Genomic DNA, 19,461 nt, shown 5'->3' with positions numbered 1-19,461 from the left:
TAGCAATCTCATTCTTTCATCATACTTCCTAATCACTCATTTCTTTAAACATAGTAACATTTCAGAATATAAAGTAAATACTGGGTCATTCCAGAATCTGCAAACTTTGCAAGTTTAATATGACCAAAAGCTTCTCTTGACTCTTGCTCATGGTGGTTTTCTGTTTTTGTATTTGTTGTTACAAAATATTTGATTATGAATAGTCCTTGGAATTATGACTCTCTTGAGGCCTGACTTGAAGGTTAATTCCCACTTCTAAATTTAGTTTGCTGGTGGTGTTTCTTTGCAAAATTGTGAACAGAGTTTCCAACTGGCTGGGGAGAAATTTATTTCCATGTTAGCATTGTAATAATCAGTAGGAAATCGCTGCAGTATCTAATTTCTCTGCATTTAAGATGAGTTCCTGGGGTAATCTCTTACACCTGTAACATCTGATGAAAGGTGCGAAGAATTCACAAACAGTGAATAATGCCAATAAAGTGAGTCAAACTATTATATGAATACTTTAATGCAAAATGCTTAACACTTAAAATTAGCGAAGCTTCATTTAAATTAAAATTTCATTTAACTAAAGATGGTTAACCCCAAGAATTGTACAGTAGTTCATTTCTGCTATATAATAATGCCCGTCCAAATGCCAAATGGTAAGAATGGCATCATTAGCTGTCGTTTCTCTCCGTTGCTCTTCTAAACACTAAGGGTGGGGGAGGGGATACTCAGACAGACACAGAACAAAATACAACCCAAATAAACTGCGCAGTTATTCCTAGTAGTTATAACTCATTTTGACTAAGCTGTCAAACCAAACAGCTAGAGAATAACTGCAGTATTATTCCAGAGCTGAGAAGAGGTTTTATTTTTACAGCTTGGTAGAAGTTCTGCACTAGGTGAGAAGTCACAGTTTAAGGATGCATGTTCTGTAAATAGTTACTAAATATACACATTTAGTGTCTGTAAACACTAGAAATATACATTAGACAGAGTACCCTCACCAGGTACACTTTTTAAAAAAGATGAGGTAACATGAATCTCAAAGTCCACAGGAATCCCGCCTGAAGAGTTTGAACAGCTGCCAGTATTCATTTCCAATGTACAGGGGCTAAGGTGTCTCTGGACCCTCATGGTTTGACAAAACTAGATTCGCTGGCTTTCAGCATAGCAACTGCATCTTTGACTGCATGGTAGATAACGTTCTTCACCTAAAGAAGTAAAAGAAAATATGGTCAGTTTACTATTAAATCTCAAACCTGTTACTAAACACAAACTTTCCCACTACCAATTTAAATACCATTCTCTCAGAATTAAACACTGAATATTCAATAGGAAATGTCAGTACTTGAAAGGTCCCTGGGCAGTTTTAGGCCAATATTCCATATACGTTTTAAAACCATGCCTCCTTGGAAGAACTTCAAAGACTGCTTCCATAGGCTTTGGTGCCACATGGCCCCACCCCTAGCAAGTGCAGGGAGAACCAAGTCCAAAGGTACAGTTTTATTTTTCAGAGTTTATATTTTCCCTAGTTTTCGAAACATGAAATTCTATGTTATATAGTAGACTATTAAAAGCCTCTAAAAACCCCACCCTCTCAGACCCCCTTCAGGTCCCAGAGCGTCTGTTCTGCTGCACCTGAGGTTGAGGACACTGAAGCACTAAAGGTCCATGTTCAAAACCCAGCAGAACAGGGTTCTGGCAGCTGAGCTAGGATCAGAGGTCAGATGTACCCATTTTCAATACTAAAGACTTTCTCTTTGGATGCAGCCTCTTACAAAGTCTCACCAATACCAAACCAAGCGACATTTCCTGTTTGTTCCCCCTTCGCTCAAGTACACAGTGAAATTAGATATAAAGCCATTCATCAACTCACTGTACCAAGTGTGAGTTCACTGACTCTCTTTATAAGGTAACTAATGGGCCATGAAGCCAGAGTCAGCAAATGCCAGGAATGAGCGCTGTTTTTACCTGTAACTTATCTTCATGATTGGTATGGGTCTGTGACAGATAACGGAATTCCTGAGTAAGCCAGAAGCAGTGTTTAACATGCTCTGGAGAAACAAAATCTTCAGCCACTTTGATACAGCTATATAGATTATGAACCTGAAAAACACCAAGCCACATCAGTCACACACACTAAAGTTCACAGTAAAACAAGAATAAGAAACAAAGTAATGGTTCTTGCCTGATGTGGAGCTCCTGCTGGGATAAACACCACATCCCCAAGAAACTGTACAATAGCCCAGCCTTGAACTCCATATTCTTGTTGAAGACGCTTTCTTAGGGATCGGTCTAAATACCAGCTCTGATCATGAATGGGATCATGGTCTGCTGGGTTTTCTTGACCTTGCTCTTCTGATACCTAAAATATATTCAAAGTACTATGAAACTGAGCAACATGCAAAGGCCCGGTGAGGGCACCCCTCCCCTACCCGAACAGTGTGGTCAGCCAGGAACTGTCAGGCCTCTTTTAACACAAAGGCCTTGTTGGCAGAGAATAGTACTCAAAGACATTAACTGAATGAACTGAGGAAAGACTGACAGAAAATGTGGCTTCCTTTCTGTCATTTCCTACAAACCGAGACTGGTGGTCTGTATATTTTTGTAAATACGTATCTGGACAATATTTTGGTGTAGACTGTTGAATATAAGTTGGTTCAAGCTCCTTAGAAGTAGACTTGCTGATTTCATAGTTAATAAAAACCTGCATTCACTTAATCTGAGTTATGAAATAGTCACAAGCTGCAACCAGCAGCCTCATTGGCGAACAAGTCAATAACTGAATACAGCCATCTTCCCAGTTAATGAGAACTTCCACATATGGACCTTTGTGAATAACCTGCTAACTACAAGCGACTCTCAGAATCTTCAAAAACCCTGCATCGCTTTGACTCTTCACAAGTTAAGAGCCACAAGTAGGGCCAGAGGCCTCCCTGACCTGCTACTAGGTGAAAGGTAGACAAAACCAACAGGGTCTTCTGTAACTCACTCAGAACGTGGTAACCACAGGGCCCAGGGACGACAGAACTTGTGAAGTGCTTACATTTTCAAGGCAATAAAAACAAATACATGCTAAGAGATGATCAGAGGAACTAACAACAGAGCATTCAAAAAATCTCCAAATGCACTGTAACATAAAACACAGATGTAAGGAAAAAGACAAGGGCTCCTCTTTTCAGAAGTGTGAGCCAATCAATTAGAAGTCTTTGGTCCTTAACAACCAGCTTCAGTCTATCCAATCTGATGTGAACAAATTTAGCATTTGATGTTGTGGTAATTCCCCAGTAACCCAGTCAGTTCCTGGCATGCAGTTATTTATGATATTGCTATTCTCCATGCCTCTCTTCACAGGCCACAGAGTAAGGAGCACACCTTTTTAAGGAATTCTCGTATTTTCTCCGTGTCCTTAGCAGCATATATATGCCAGAGGGCCCCTGGTTTCTCTTTTCCTTCAATAAATCGCTTTATTGTGAGTTCATCAGAGTCTCCATCTTGAATAGTTTTAAGGACTTCTGGAGCAAGAGAAAGCAAATATCAGGTCACAGCCTCCAGCTCAGAGAGTAAGCCCTACTTTCGTGCTGTGCACACCCTACCTTCTTCTTGGTCACACTGTCCTTTGGGAATTCCCACATAGACCATGACATTGGCTGCATCGGACACATCTAAATGAAGATTTGTTGTCCCATATTTCCGATCTTCTGGAGTGATTAATCCTGCAAATGGAAAATGCCTTAAATTTACTAAAAATAACAAGGGCTGCCACAGTCTTTCCTACTCCCTGGGGGACACCTGATCACAAAATTTAAAAGCTGCTTCTCTAATCATGTTAAAAAAACCCCAATATTTAATATTAAATTATTCTAACCTTTTAACTGTGAAAATAATTTCTTAAATATTTAATTATAAAAATAATGAACCAACTCCTAATACAAGTACTCTGGTTTCTTTGATAGGCAAAATGGGACAGACAGACCCTCTGGCTGAGAACAACTAAAGATCCTGGATCAAATTATTAAAAAAACTTTTTTAAATGAATCAATGTGCTAGTAAGAAAAGAAGAAATACCCAGAAGCCACAATGAGAAAGCAGGACTCGGGAATGGTAAAGTAGACTACTGAAGCTGGGGTTTGGCAGAAGTACATTTGCTCACCCAGGTGAGCTCAAGCTTTGGTTGCTGCAGTCTAGAAAGGCTCTGGGGCAACACACGAACCCCACGGTGCACTCAGGATGGACAGCCTAAGAGAAACCCCCTCACACACACCCAAAGCTGAGACCTCAAATAGCCGTACGCTCTGTATAAGAGGGCACACTGCTCAACACACTCCCAGGTTCTCCCAACTGTAAAAGAAAAGGGGTGAGCTGGAGCCTGAGGTCCCCAACTGTGCTCGCAGTCCAAGGGCTCAGACACCAATCTGAAAAATGATCACTCTTTAATGTTTATGATAAGGTATGAGGTGTTTGAAAATAAACACATTTTTATTATTTTCAATCCATACCCATTGTATTTTTCCACGTATAATGCATTCACGTTTTTGCATTATAGAAGGGATAATGTGACCTTTATTCAGGTAAAATGCACAACCTGATTTTCCCCTCAAATATTTGGACAAAAAGGTGTGCATTATACACGGCAAAATATGGTACTTACTCTAGATGGAAATAAGTTTATCACAGAAAAAGCTTTGCAGAATAACACTGCCATCTATCTATTGGTATCTACAGGGAAAAAGATTTACTGCTAAGCTACTCAAAACAAGCAGAGAATTTATTCTGAAAACTTCTCAGATGACCGCTTCTAGCCTATAAAGGTTCATTTTATTAAAACATGGATAACAACGTAACACAACATTATACCACTTATTTTAGCAGAAAAATGCTTTCATTTACATAAATTCACTATAAACCCTACTGTGAACAGAATATGTCCTGTGTTCCTAACCATGCAGCTACTTTGAAGAGCTTGAGGGAAACAAACTCAGTGAGGGATCATGCTACAGACCCACAGATATATTCAGGGCTCTCTGAGACCTGAGAAGCAAATGGAATAAATAAGCAAGGGGACTCTGCCCGCCATGTCCTCTCTCCCACAGACATTTCTCACCCTACACTGGCAGGACTACGGCGGGCATCTAGCCTGGGGGAGTTTCCCCAGCCCTGCTCCTGGTGCTGCCCTGAGCTGACCCCACCATGTACCAAAATGGTCATACTGAGGCCTAAGCTCTCGCTCCCACCCCCCTCCCCCAAACTCTCTGAAGAACATGGCAAAGATGCCAAAGACTCGGTCCTTTCTTCAGGAGAACTGTCATCCCACCCTCAAGTCTGAGAGATTGCAGTTGGGAGTAATTATGGGAGGAAGGAATAAAAAAGTGACTTATAAAAGGACTTGAAAAATGGAGGACAAATAGTATAAAACATGAAATCAAATTCACTGAATAATTCAAACTGAAACTTCATTCAACAATAAAGTGGTAAATAACCCTTTCAAAATGGCCAAATCTAATCCAGACCTGGATAAAGACCCTAAAAAACTGGTCAAGGTCACAACAATCACAGAACAAGCTGGTAACTGTAGAAACCAATGTTGATCTGGAGTGATCCTCCTTGTTGAGTTTGCTGAGTCATGTCCAAACAATAAAAACCTAATTCAAAGGGTACCTTACATACTAACTTTACTTACTACCCACCAACACAGAACACTGCATTTTCGAGTAGATGTTAAAAGAGCTGGAATGCTTGCGGGATGACCTAAATGTCCAGCAACATTGAAATGGTTAATACAATTATATTCATTCAATGACGTACCGTGCAACTACTAAAATTTATCTTACTAAGGACTATTAAGGGCTAATATGATAAGAGTGAAGTCAGAATCATGGAGCAGCAAGAGACTCTTGTTTCTCCTCTTAAATTTACCTCAAGTAGGATAATTTATAAATCATATAAATGTCTCAAGTATACTGTAAACTCAAAACTGATATGGAATGTCAACTGAAATAGAATAAAAAGTAAAGTTGTATACCTGAAATTTATGTTTTTAAACAATGTTACCTTAACATTTAATTTTTTAAAAAACTGAAAAGGACCGTTAAGCAACATGTAAAGATTTAACAATGTAGTATTAGGTGCAGAAAAGAGAAAGGTAAACAGTTGCATACGCCTGACACCTACAACTATGAAGAGGACACACACACACACACATCCAAGGAATGAAAGAAAACACGCAAAAGGAAGCCTACTGCTGTGTCAAGTGTCAGGGCTATACATGTTTTTCATCTCTCCCTCTCCCAAAATCAATTTCCAAACATCTGATTTGTGTTGTTTCCATTATAATTTTTTTAAGTTAGTCATTGCTTCCTTACCGTAAGCATTATACATCTTGGGACCCAGATCTGGCCTAACAAAGTAGTTTGGCAGCCTAGAGGCCAGGTTCAGTTTGCCATCTCTCCGTGTGTACTCAGGCAGCGGAATATTGGCCATCAGATCATCAAACCTGGTACAGAACAAAGAATTTGAAAGATAAGCCTGCCTTTCTAATTCATTATTGTGTGATTTTCTTGTTCCATCTACACAAAAAGAATAAACAAAACATCTGTGCTCATGAAGATAGAGACCGCTAAACATTAATATTTAAAATCAGAATTAAAAGAATTATGAATAAGTCTTCTTCCTTCCTATACCATACACATGCATCAAAATGATCTGGAATATTTCAGACAAAAGATTTGAGCAATGAATTGCAGACATGCAAGGATTTATTTATGCCTTAGTTCTGAGGATCCTTTTCAAGGTTCAAGCTCAAATCAGGAAAATGAATCCAATCTAGTTACCTTGTTGTCTAATGCAAGACGTGACTGTATCACACTGAACCCTGGCACCTGCACATCTGAGCCACCTTTTCTCTGGCAGAGAAAACGTGTGGAACTTTCATTGGTCAGCCAGATCTAAAAGTCAGTAACAGTAATTTCATCTCACTTAAAAACACACATCTCCGAAGCTTATAGACTAGAAATGAAACGTCAGCCCCAGTAAAACTATGAGAACTTTGATATTTCCCTGAAAACTATTTTTTCACCATCTCAAAAAAGAATTTATCCTACCAAGTCAAGGACTGAATCATCGACACCCAAATCATACCTGGAAGGCATCATATCTCTAAAATCTTCTCCTGGTGGCCAGTCCTTAAGTTTCAACACCATTGGTTCTTTCTCATTTTTAAGTCGGTCTGAAAAATAATCAGAATAACGGAATTGTTCCTATTCTTAACTCAGAAACAGACTGAAATAAATGGCAAATTAGCATTTTATACTTAACACAATAAAATTTATCTCTGCAAAATCTTCCTAGTTTAACACATTTTATATATAAATGTTATTTTTCTTTAAAATTCCCCTTCATCAATCGCTAACCATTTTCTACAGTGCCAAGAAATCCATTTGTACAAAAAAATAAATAAGTAAATAATCAGTAACTCATTTGTATCAGGGCCCTGTCTCTTCTAGATGTTTATTAAACAGCTACTCATTCTTTGAGATTTCAGCCACTCCCTTTTGCCCATTATATACATTGGTGTTTTGACAGATGTCCCCCTCACTCAGATCCAGTCTCCTCCTGTATACGGAGTTCTGGAAGAAGTGAGCAGCTCCCCAACTAATAAACAGCAATGTACTATAACAATCAAAGGCCACAGTGGAGGATGGGAACAGTTTTCTGAGGCTAGCATGAAATACAAATGACTTGTTTTATTCAGACTAAAACTAACTGATGTTCAGTCCATGGAGAACCAGGACCAACGGCACCCACTCTCTGCCCCCAGCTTCTGATGATACACACAGCTTAATCAGAACTATTTTCTTGTAACAGTCGGAACTAACACCTGTTGTGGGTAATGCCGAAGAACTAAGAACTATATCTAATTGGAAAAGACATACTAGTAATTATGATGAACAGCAATGGCAACCATTATTTCATTTATTGCTGTGTTCCAGTCTCTGCTAAGTGTTTTAGTAATTTAGTCCTTCTAATTAAACCCAATATCCCAGTAAGATTAAGCATTATTTAATATTCTCAATTTTAGATGAGGAAATTGACAGATGCCCAAGGTCATCCAGCAGAATTGGAACTGCAATGCAGGTTTGACTTCCGAGTTTGTACTCCTGAGGACTAATATTTGTATAATGTTTTCCAGTCAACCAAGCACTGTTCCATAACCCAGTTTAAACACTGCACACTCTAGAGGGCAATAAAGACAGGAGATCACAGGGTACAGTGGATGTTCAGAACACCAGCAGCAGTTCAGTGGGGGCGGCACACTGCGGGTATGCACAGTGGATCATAAGTATGGAAAAGACAAGCTGCAGTTGACTTTGGAAAGTTTGAGCCCCAGGAAAATTAAACCACCAAGCTCATATAATAGCAAGTACATATCAGCAGTCAGGATTTGAACCCAGGCCTACCTGGATAGCACACTGTGGTAGGTGTATCATCAGATCCCCTTCAAAGTACTTGCTGCCCAATCACAGCTTTAGGGTCTGCCTCACTGAAAAGAACTGCCTCAGCAAGTCACTGCCTTTCCCAGGGCACTGGTCTCTAGAAACTGAGGGAGGCAGGGGGATAAAGGTCCTGACATCTCCCACACTTCAGCCCAATCTGAGACAATGAGGGGCAGTACTTGCTCCAGAACTCCCTGCCACACTGGCTGAGCTTTGTGGAGTCTGCGTTGCAGCTGACTCCTTTTTCATGTCTGGTCCCGCTCCTCACTTCTCTTTATTTCACAGATGTTGATCCCTAGGTAAGTATCTTATGCCTGAAACTCCATCTTGGCATCTATGGAAAACTCCATCACATCTTACATAAGAGTTAGCTATAACTTTATTATAAAGTATGTTTGATGTATAAGCCATGATCTATGAATGTGGGTAACAGGGAATTAGGAAGCAGATTAAAAGGTGAAAGTGTGTCTAAAAATAATGAGAATGATGAATGAGCATACTTGAATTACTGAGTCTGAAGAATGAATGAGCCAAACCTTCTATCAGGAATGGGGGCACGATGACCCACTGCTGTGCTGATGTGAACCTCAGGGCCCTGCGTGCATTTAATATTCTTGGAAACAGTTTAACGACTGGCCAATCCACAGAAAGGGCCACACCTCAGCATAAAACATACAAGCCTTCTTACTGCCACAATTGCCCCTCACCCACATGAAGGAGACAGTGACCAGGAGACTCTGTATTAAATGAATTCACATTCCCTGGCACCTTCAGGTCTATTTACCTTGCTAAACAATTAAAAAAAAAAAAGTGAGACACACATGAAAACACTAGCACTGAGTCATAAGCCCTGGCTGTGTGTTCCCCTCCTGCTGGGACAAGTAGAAGCACAGCGTTCCTATCACAGGATGGACACAGACACACCTGAAGAGCAGATGCCCAAAGCCTCATCACCTTTATAAGAAACTACAAGATGAATTTGTCTCAGATAGAAAACATAAACTTTGTAAAAAAGAAAGGGGAAGACACTAATTTTAAACTCTGAAATCCTGAAAAAATGCTGTTGTTGTTACCAAAGTGTCTCAGATTCCTGCTATTCCTATGCCCCTCCTTTCACATCCTCAACACCCCTAGAAGGTCTTTAATACATACTTGGAACATCTTCGAATCCATCCCAGAAGTCTCCTACTGTGGCTCCCGTGATGATTTCATTGGTCCTACAATTAACTAGGTCAACTTCCTGACCTCCAAACTCTTTCCTGAAGGATTCAGGTTTCCAAAGTTCAGTGTTCAAGTTGTGATGCACTCCTGACACCATCACTGGCTAAAGACAAGAATGAAGAAGTTAGTTTAAACTCCCTCAGCTCTGACCCTGTACCCGTGCAGATCTTGGTTTGTTTCTCTGTGGGTCACCTTGTCCCAGATCCCCATGTGCCAGCCTAGACTCTGAGCTCCCACAGCATTTCCTGTCTTCACCACTCATCTGCTGCACACACCCCTTACTCTCAGATCACATTAGTAAGCTTCTAGGAGCAAGGATCACACCTTCTGACTGAAGTCCCATTATTCACAGAACACCAGTGCCAGGGCTCAGGGCCAGGCAGAAGATGTGTGAGACAAGGTCAGCAGGAGAATCTCGTTGGAGCATGGCGCTGCCATGTCCTCCACCCTCTTGTTGGTGGAGTATGGACCTGAGGTTGCCATATCCTTTGTTTATCTAGAATGAGTCATATGCATTCAATTTTAAAAACATTATGTTCTCCATGCTGGTGCTGTCATTATCATCATAAGCAAATCTTATTAGTATACAAGGCTAAACAAGTTTTTAAAAATTTTGGGGGTGAAGTATTTTCATTTTTCTATATGGCAATTCCCCAAGTCCTAGCCTTGTCCAAAAGCAAAGTATTCCTATAGTGAGGACTCCGTTTAGCCTAAAAACAGAAGCCAAAGTTCAGCAAACAAACCAAAACCTAAACTATCAACCAAAACTTAAGATGGAACAATGTGGCCCTGTAAAGCAGACCCCTTGGGAAACTATACATCAACTATAAGATGAACCGCTTGACTCTGGCCCACCTAAAACTGCCATCAGCATGAGATTTTAATCCATGGAAAAGGGACACGTGATTACCATATTTTGCCTAAACCCCCCAGTCCCATCAGCCTCCTACTCATACTCCCACTCCTCCTGTTGAAGTTTAGCACACAAGAATAACTGAGGCCAGAATGTTCCCATCAAAACCCAATTACTAGTCAGAAGCAATCAAAACCTCACAGCCACACTCTGCTTTAATTATATTCACCCTAAATTATAAAATACAGTAATAGGAGATAAAGAATATACAGCTTATATTTGGAGGGGGGATGTGAGGAGGGGATGTCAGGTCTGACAAAGGTACTGAGAAGGGGGATCTGACCTGGACTGAGGGAGCAGAGGACCCTCCTACCTGCCCTTGTTTCCAGCACTCCCTAAACACGTTCCAGTTGCTCTTGTTGTTGGGATCTTGCAGGCACAGCAAGCGATTGTCACATAACCAGTAGTGAGGGGTGTCAAAGCCCAGAATGCTGGGCTTGATCGTCAGTCCTTGAGGCCTTTTAGATAAATCAGAGGAAGTCTTATTTTGCACCAAAGAGGCAAAGATGTCATCAAGAATTTTTGGTGTATTCTTGAGTCCATTTTCTGTCTAAATTTGAGAAAAAATACAAGTCTTAAATATGTTGTTCCCTACCACCAAAAACCCATTCCTCTAATGGTGAGACAAGTATACATTACATACTCTAAATGAAAACAGTCCAAGCCAGGACCCCGAGACAAAGAGCTAAGTTTCCTTCCCCAACCTGACAGCACAACTCACAGAAGTGGGTAGAGGAAAAAGAATGACAGGAGAAAACTGCCTAGCCTAGTACTATGACCCCACAAAGCCCACCTGCCAATGATATGACCCATGAAGGAAAACCTAGGATTCCCATGATTCATTCCTACTTTCTCTTTCAATTTTTCTAGTCTCATCTATTCATCTTTACTAGGCAGAGTACAAAAATCAAACAAATGAATACCTTTCCTGTAGAGGAATTCAAGAGATTTCGGAGGAAGCCAGAACTGTTGTTGCTTACAGGTGTCAGAATGGTGCTGTTAAAAGTATGCAGGACTGTGTTGGATTTGCTTAAAGGGGGGAGAGGTGGAAGGCATTTGATTTCATTCTTTAAAATTGGCATCATTGGTTGTTTTTCTAAAAATAAAACCAAAAACATCCAGATGGAAAAAGCATTCTGAAAGGCAAATCCCTTAATAGTTTTCTATTAACAGACTTACTTTGGAACCTGGTTTCATTTATTGGAACCAAAAAAAGTAGGATAAATACTAATGACATTATTGGTTTAGACAAAAATTTCCAACTGGTATGAAAATAACAAAATATCTAATATCCAAGGTGAGACCATGGTAAATGGTATTTTTTAAACTTCTGTTTTTTATTTTTGTTCCTGGTGTGCAATGTGCAATTGATTTTTGTAAATTAACACTGTAACTAGCAACCCTGATAGAGGTTTATTAAAATTATAGATTCTTTTAGATTTTTCACATGTATAATTAGATTATCTACAAATATAAACAGCTTTATCTCTTTCTTTCCAATTCTAATATTTTCTTGTGTGTTTGCCTTAATGCAATAACCAGTACTTCCAGTACAATGTTTAATAAAATAGTGCTGGCAGGTATGCTCATCTCTTTCATAAACATAGAAACTAAAACAACAACAAAAAAAACTATTCAACCCATTTAAAAAATTCAATCACTATTTATGATGTTTGCTGTCTATTTTATTGTAGAAGTTCATTACATTAAGGATATTCCATTCTGTTACTAATTCAAGATTTTTTAAAAAATCATGAATAGGCTTTACGTTTCACAATTTTTCTGTGTCTCATCACATGATTACATGATTTCTCTCCTGTATCAGCACTTCTGTGACATCTGTTCGTGCTGCATAATTCTGTATTTATAGTGTTGAATTCTATCCACCAACATTACCTTTAGGACCTTTGCATGAAAGAAATTGACATGCAATGTTTCTTTCTTTTAACATAACCAGAAAGCAGAATCATGTAAATTCTAACTACCTGATTCCAAAGGCCATGTTCTTTATACTATCTTCAAACATAGATGAGACAACAGCAGATTAAAAAAAAAAAGTTGAAGCCAGACACTGCAATTCAGACAAAAGAGGAACTGTGCGTATAATAAGGCAGCAAAAAGTCTCAAAGTCTCAATGTTACCTAGTGTTCTATCATCAGCAAAAGTTCTCCTCGCTAGTGCTCCATTTTGAAAACACTTGCATTTGTGTCAGGTCTCAGGGTGACTATAACCACTTTCCATTACATGAACTCCAACCACTCTGTTCTCACAGCAACTGAGGTTGCCAAGTCTCTCCCCAAATGGACTGAAGTTTCCAGGAACCCACAGGAAAGCAGGAAACACTCACCCTTGTTTTCCTTGTTGACATTCCCACTGGTCAGGTCTGCCAGCCAGTTTAAAGGAGATGTGCTGGCTGGACAGGCTGGCTTTATGCTGCTGGCCGGCTTGGAGGCAGCTCCCCCGCCCAGGGCTACCGGCTCCAGCACTGAGGGGTTCTGTTGGAGCATGGTTCCAAGAGTCGGTTTTTCTCCAGCTAAGGAAGTCTGAGTATAAAAGGAGAATTTTACACAAGCTGAAAAATTAAATTTTCCTTTTCTTACCTTCTCTCCTAACAGCTCACCAGTAAGAGACAAACATCTAAAACAAAAGCAACTGATAGCCCTGGACATCATCACAGCTGTAGTAATCTTGCAATTACAGAGCAGAACTATAAAATAGGAGTGATTTTAATATTCTAGCTTTTATGTATTATTAGTGAAAACAGAAGATATGTTAAGAACTTAAATACAGCAAAATATCCCCTCCTCCACCCCTTTATCACCCATCTCACACTCATATCCTGGTCCCTTCATCTACTGTGTTGCTTTAAAATGACCAGTTTGTGCCCATCTCTCCTGTGAACTTATCCCAGTATCCCGAAAAGGCACTTGAAACAGAGCTGCTGGATGAATGAATAAATGAGGCAAGACAGGGAAAGTACAGCTGTGATTTCAGAAGGAAGCAAGATGTACTAGAAAAGAAAATGCCCAGATTTACACAGTGAAGCAAGGCTTTAAAAGAAGTCAAACTGAAAACAAACAAACAAAACCCCAAACCTGGAAAAAACATACAATGTATCTTTCTGTTACTTAAAAATCTACCTTGACAACTCAACTGGTGAGGTTATACATGTATTAAAAAGAAAAAGGCCCTGCCCCAATGGAGTGTGGCTCCATTGTTTGGAGCATTGTCCTGTAAACTGAAAGGTCTCAGAGTTCCATTCCCAATCAGGGCACATAAAAGAGGCAACTGGTGGATGTTTCCCTCTCACATCGATGGATGTGTGTCTCTTCGTCTCTCCCTCCCAGCCCCCCTACCTTCTCTCCAAAATAAAAAGGCATGTCCTCAGGTGAGGATTTAAAGAAAAAAAAAAAAAAAAAAAAAAAGGAAAACAACAGTCAAATTCCTGTTGGTGTCCTGGCCCTCCCTATACATGTGATAGAATTCTGTGATGCCCAGTTATCAAGTTTTGTTCATTATTTCTCAATTAATGATGAGGAAGCTGAAGTGCACAGAAATCAGTTAATTTGAAACAGAGTTATGCAACTAGAAAGTGGCAGGAGACAATTCAATTTCAGCTGTGACTCCAGAATCACAGCCCTTCAACTCATGCTGCCTTTTATGTAAAAGTAATAAAATTTCTGATTATTAAACACAATGTGGAATAAAGATGACCGGGGTGAGAAAAAGCAAAGGAGACAGTGAGGGTAGATGTGCTGGTGGAGGCAGATGAAGGGGATGCTCCTGGAAGAGCATGAACACAAGGAAATGTATACTTTTTTATGTGGAGTGGTAGGGCACATGAAGATTCATTTCAATATTATTTCCTTCAAATCTTCACATATATTACAGGCAAAATATACTCAGTAATTTTTTAAAATTTAGAGCTTATCTGAATCATTTTAACTCTGCAAAAACAAGAAGTTTTTAAAAACTCCATATAAACTCAACAGTAACTAGACAGACAACAAAAGAGGTTTTCACTTTTTTAAGAAATGAAAATTTAAAACCTACTAAAAGACGCTGCAGACGAGGTCCACAAAAATAATGTAAGAATAGGTCTATGAAGTGTCACATGAAACATGAATTCTTCCCACTGACAGCTGTCCCCATGTTCCCTTCAAATACACTACAGAAATCCTTGGGTTATTTAAAAGCAGACAGACAACAATCACAAGGATGGCAAATCTAGCATAAACAGTAATACCTGTTTTATGTCTTCCTTTGAGGCTGGCTTGGAAAAGAGTTTGAATTGCCTGTTTGAACAGGGACAATTTGCCTTTATTCCCCATTTTGCTCTTACAGAATGAACAATGTCTCCAACATCATAGAGGGCTAAAAAAAGGGCACAGGCAAACATCTGAACAAGGATATAAGGTATTTTGAAACCTCAACATTATAAAGCAAAAGCTGATGTTTCCAACAGTATTATTTTTAGCAGCATAGTGCTTACACTGCCTCCTTTTCATTCTGCTAAGTTTGTCTTCCCCCAAATGCATCATTCTCTTTCCTTCCACAAAACTATTTATAAGACCTCAATCAAAAAGTTTTGCAGCCATTATTTAACACACTTCTGGACTACAGTACACACTTAAATCAAGTAAGCTCATAATTATAGTACACAAAGTAAAATTAAATTGCCAGTCCCTTTGAGCTAACCAAAACAAGGTGGAAAAAATCATTGCACTGTGTGAAATACCTTTTCCAGGAATGATCTGTGTAGGCATTAGGTTCTCTGGTTCATGTATCTGACTCTTTACACATCTTATCCAAGAGAAAGTCTTATAGGCAGCACCTGCAAATAACTGATTTGTAGTAAATGCTCTTCATGGACTCTGGCCCCAAATACCTCAGGAATCCATTATGACAAATCAACAAAAGGCTTAATTTAAGTGTGTAAGGGGCCAGGAGGAGAATCAAGTCAATTCTCACCCTGTTGGCAATTTTTCCTCTTCATCCGGTAGCAATCTACACACACTCCAAACCCACACCGAGGACACACCCAGTGAAGGTTGAAGATGGTGGTGTCGCACACATCACACATTTCTCGAACACCTTTGACAGCCCGCTTCCAAGCAACCTGTCCTATAAAAATCAATAAATCAGTTAGTCTTGGGAGGAGAGAGCTTCTGAAATAAAATGCATAGGGGGAAGGGAATTGATGTTATTCCTCCCTCTGACTGGAGTTCCCATTAACTCTGTTCAACATCCAGAGCCCATCTCAAATCCACCCCACCCTCAGGCCTCTTCACACCATAAACAAGATTTCCCTCTAGGAGATGCTCAGTTTTTGCTCCCCTCACACTCCCCACTCTTCAAGGAGCTCTGCACACCACTGGTGCAGTTATCAAGCACTGCTGAATAAATCAATGGATAAAGCAGCAGTGGCTACACACTGGAGTTCAGACACAGGTATCACACAGCAGTGGTTCTTCACCTTTGGGGTGGGTCATAAGCCCCTTTAAGAATCCGAAGGCAAAGCCCTGGCTGGCGTAGCTCAGTGGATTGAGCGCGAGCTGGGAACCAAATTGTCCCAGGTTCAATTCCCAGCCAGGGTATATTCCTGGGTTGCAGGCCATAACCCCCAGCAACCGCACATTGATGTCTCTGTCTGTCTGTCTGTCTCTCTCTCTCTTGCCCTCCCTTCCCTCTCTAAAATAAATAAATAAATAAATAAAATCTTAAAAAAAAAAAAAAAAAGAATCCGAAGGCAGCATGGACCATGCTTTCTCCAAAGGAAAATATTATAAAGATATACAAACCTAACATTTGGTATAGTGTCAGGTTATTCACAGGTGCCCTGAATCCACTTAGATTGACCATTAAAAATCTCAGGGCAATTGGGGAAATAGGAGGAAGCAGCACATTTTCTTAGCAGGGGCACAACAGTCCACAACTGATTGGTTCCTTTAGGGAACAGAATCAGAAACTCAATTTTGTTAGTGCCAGAAGTGACATGGGCACCCAAGACGGACTCATATTAATCAAACATCCAACAGATTAAGGCATAATCCAAAATTCTACAACATAGCATTCTCCATTCCAGTGGCCAAGCCCTGATACCTACAGGGAAGTGCCTTCTGACACTAGGCAGGATATGTACCTCTCCACCATGCCCACCTATGTAAATGCCAGATCAGGTGACCAAATCAGTATCAGAAAGCTTCAAGGAGTTCTGGGTCACAGAAAAGCCATTGTCTGCTCATCAGAACACTCTTTTCTGTGTATTTCTCTCTCCTGAACAAGACAGGATCAAATACTCTCACATTCTTTTTCAATGGAGAACACTTTCCCCAATCCAGTTTGTGGTTAATTCATTCATTCTTGAGACTGACCACAATGCAAATGACCAAGTTCATTTTGCACTGAATGAATCCAAATGCTAAGTGGATTTCTGCCATTTCATTAAAACACAATAGCTCACTGCATAATACACAGAGCTTTAAGCATTTTACAAATGAGATTTTATGAACTTCACCTTGTTCACTTGGATTAGACTGTTTCATTAGGGAATATTCTTAGGTCTCTGAGCCACCATTTAATGATTTTTTTTGTCATTTAAAAGACAAAAATAAAAGTATCAAGGTTGAGATCTGCTTCCTAATCTCAGGAGGAGAGGGCAATCCCCCCCACCCCAACACCTTGTGGTGTCATCTTTCAGTATCACTCAGAGTGAATTCCTCTCTCCCAACTCACCAGCTGGTCAGAGTAAGTAAAAGGGAACAGAGTAATCCAAAAGGCAAAGAGGAAAAGTTAATCACATTTAAATTTTCAAGGACAGAATTTCTCAATTATGCCTATTTCTGTATGAAAATAATGTATCTTTCAGATGACTCACTTATAGCAAAGAAAAAACGCTGGTTGCTTAAAAACAGCCCTGCTGATTCAGGAATGAAGCTACTAATATAGTCCAAAGAAGTGATTCTATATTCCAATAATTTATGTACCACCTTCTAGCAATTACTTAAAATTTTTTCTCTAAATTTGCTTTTATTTAAATGCCTATAATAAAGAAACCTTGTATCTCTACCGAAATCAGGAAACCAGTATCACTTCTAAATAGATTATAGGAGAAACAACTTTAATAAGATTCTTGACTTTATTAGAATCTCTGCTACCCCAAGAGAATGAAGTGATTCTAAAGCTGCTTTTCTCTTCAGCATGACTTTGGCTACCCCCAGGGCTCACGATCCCATTTCCCCACCTACATCTGAATTCCTGGCTCCTGGGAAGGCCCCAAATCCCATTACTTGGATTATGAGATATAACGAGGCCCGTCCAGTAAATTGTTTGTTTTTAAGCTAGCTTCAGTTAGTTTCTGGTACCTACAATCAAAATTCTTAACACTGGTAAGTGTAGATGCTTATAATGGAAACATTATTTGCCTATACGAAGTATCCACCAGAGGAATAGAAAGGCTTTACTTTAAACTTTCTACTTGGGGGAAAAAATGATGGAAGAAAACGGGAGACTTAAAAGATAGATGGCCCTTGGTGCTTGTGGTCAGTTATCTCACTTTTACAGAGGGATGCGTACAGACTGAGGTGTACTATCCTCCCAGACATCATACCTTGAGATGTCATGAACGAGCTCTGGCTCTAATGTGTCATCCACACTGACTGATCCCTGTTGTGCACTGGGCTGTCAGATCAGTGTGAGAGTGAAGGACACCTGCACACCCCCAGCTGGGACACCAAATATTTCCTTATAACCTTGACTCTAACAGAATCATTTTTATCTGAGCTTGTTCCCATTCTCATTCCTGGGGCCCAGTCCACCATACTGATTCAACAGGTCTAGGGTACAGTCTATCCACTCTAATTTTCTTTGAAATATATTCCTAATTAAGAATCTTTATCTTAAAAATGAACCTGAGGCCTCCAACCCCTTTTGGTGAACCCACACTGCTGGGGAGGTTGTACACATTTCACCACCACCTCAACTTCACCTTTCTTAACAAAAAGGAGTTCCACTCCTTTAGTAATTGACCCACAACAAAACCCACAGATAGGCAACTGGCTCTGATAAAACCAACAGGTAGAATCTGTCACAAAAGGAAAAATGCAACCTCATTACACCAAAGTCATCTAAACTTCGAGTAAAAAAGAAACCCATGCAATCAAGACTTAAGTGTCATTCGGGAACAAAAATCAAGTTGGACTAAAAAAATCCTAACCCCTAAGAGATGCTCTTACTGTGTGGCTCAATAGTTGACATAGCTTCCTTTTCAGAAATCACCATTTGACAGAAGTGGTCTCCAATGTTGGCCAAGATATACTTTGCTGTGTCCAAATCAGTCCCCACAATGTTTTTGGTTAAAGGCAACCATAAGCCAATTGCTTCATTGTCATACTTGTTTGGTGTTAAGAAGCCTGCTACCCGCAACACACCATGTTTGTTGAACTGTAACCTAGAGCAAGTAGAAAAAAGAAAAGTGCATTTCACGTACACGAAAAATTAATTTACAACTTACAGTTACTATTTAAATCAATGAATTCCTTCCTAGTTTTCTATAATCTCCATGGTTAATTACAGCCAATTGTTACTTGGCAATGTTAGTAGAAAGTTAAGAAAAAAAATCTGCGAAAGTGTGGTGGTAAACACCTGCCAGGCTTGGGAATAAGACCAATCAATCACAAGTCGACACAGAAGTAAAATGATAAACAGAAGGTAGTAAATAACCTGATTAGATCTGAATACAAATACTGCTTCAAGAATAATGCTCAGCAATGGAAGGCTAACCCTGGACAGTCATTGAAGCCATGGCCACGCAGATCCCTAAGGTACTTAGCACCAATATGAATCCTA

The 19,461-nt window shown here is 39.7% G+C and overlaps 1 protein-coding gene across 3 annotated transcripts in view; it reads right to left on the bottom strand.

The window, feature by feature from the left end:
- Positions 1–484: 484 nt before the first annotated feature.
- Positions 485–19,461, bottom strand: part of KDM3A (lysine demethylase 3A) — a 48,264-nt gene continuing 29,287 nt past the window's right edge. For 2 of the 3 annotated variants that reach the window (XM_028514493.2, XM_028514494.2), the window contains exons 12-26: positions 18,849–19,063; positions 15,586–15,738; positions 15,353–15,448; positions 14,861–14,988; positions 12,962–13,157; positions 11,538–11,710; positions 10,928–11,164; positions 9,633–9,804; positions 7,126–7,213; positions 6,351–6,481; positions 3,585–3,704; positions 3,364–3,503; positions 2,177–2,353; positions 1,960–2,094; positions 491–1,199 (exon numbers count right to left, since the gene is read on the bottom strand). In XM_028514493.2, the coding sequence (XP_028370294.1) occupies positions 1,119–1,199; positions 1,960–2,094; positions 2,177–2,353; positions 3,364–3,503; positions 3,585–3,704; positions 6,351–6,481; positions 7,126–7,213; positions 9,633–9,804; positions 10,928–11,164; positions 11,538–11,710; positions 12,962–13,157; positions 14,861–14,988; positions 15,353–15,448; positions 15,586–15,738; positions 18,849–19,063 (2,242 nt within the window). In that variant the 3' untranslated portion in view covers positions 491–1,118. Of the gene's footprint in view, positions 1,200–1,959; positions 2,095–2,176; positions 2,354–3,363; positions 3,504–3,584; positions 3,705–6,350; positions 6,482–7,125; positions 7,214–9,632; positions 9,805–10,927; positions 11,165–11,537; positions 11,711–12,961; positions 13,158–14,860; positions 14,989–15,352; positions 15,449–15,585; positions 15,739–18,848; positions 19,064–19,461 lie in introns of all 3 variants that reach the window. The other variant, XM_028514492.1, reaches the window with a different exon arrangement.

Source organism: Phyllostomus discolor, chromosome 6 (assembly GCF_004126475.2).
Source record: "Phyllostomus discolor isolate MPI-MPIP mPhyDis1 chromosome 6, mPhyDis1.pri.v3, whole genome shotgun sequence".
NCBI classification, from domain to species: Eukaryota; Metazoa; Chordata; class Mammalia; order Chiroptera; family Phyllostomidae; genus Phyllostomus; species Phyllostomus discolor.
This window is presented reverse-complemented; position numbering and strand designations above follow the sequence as displayed.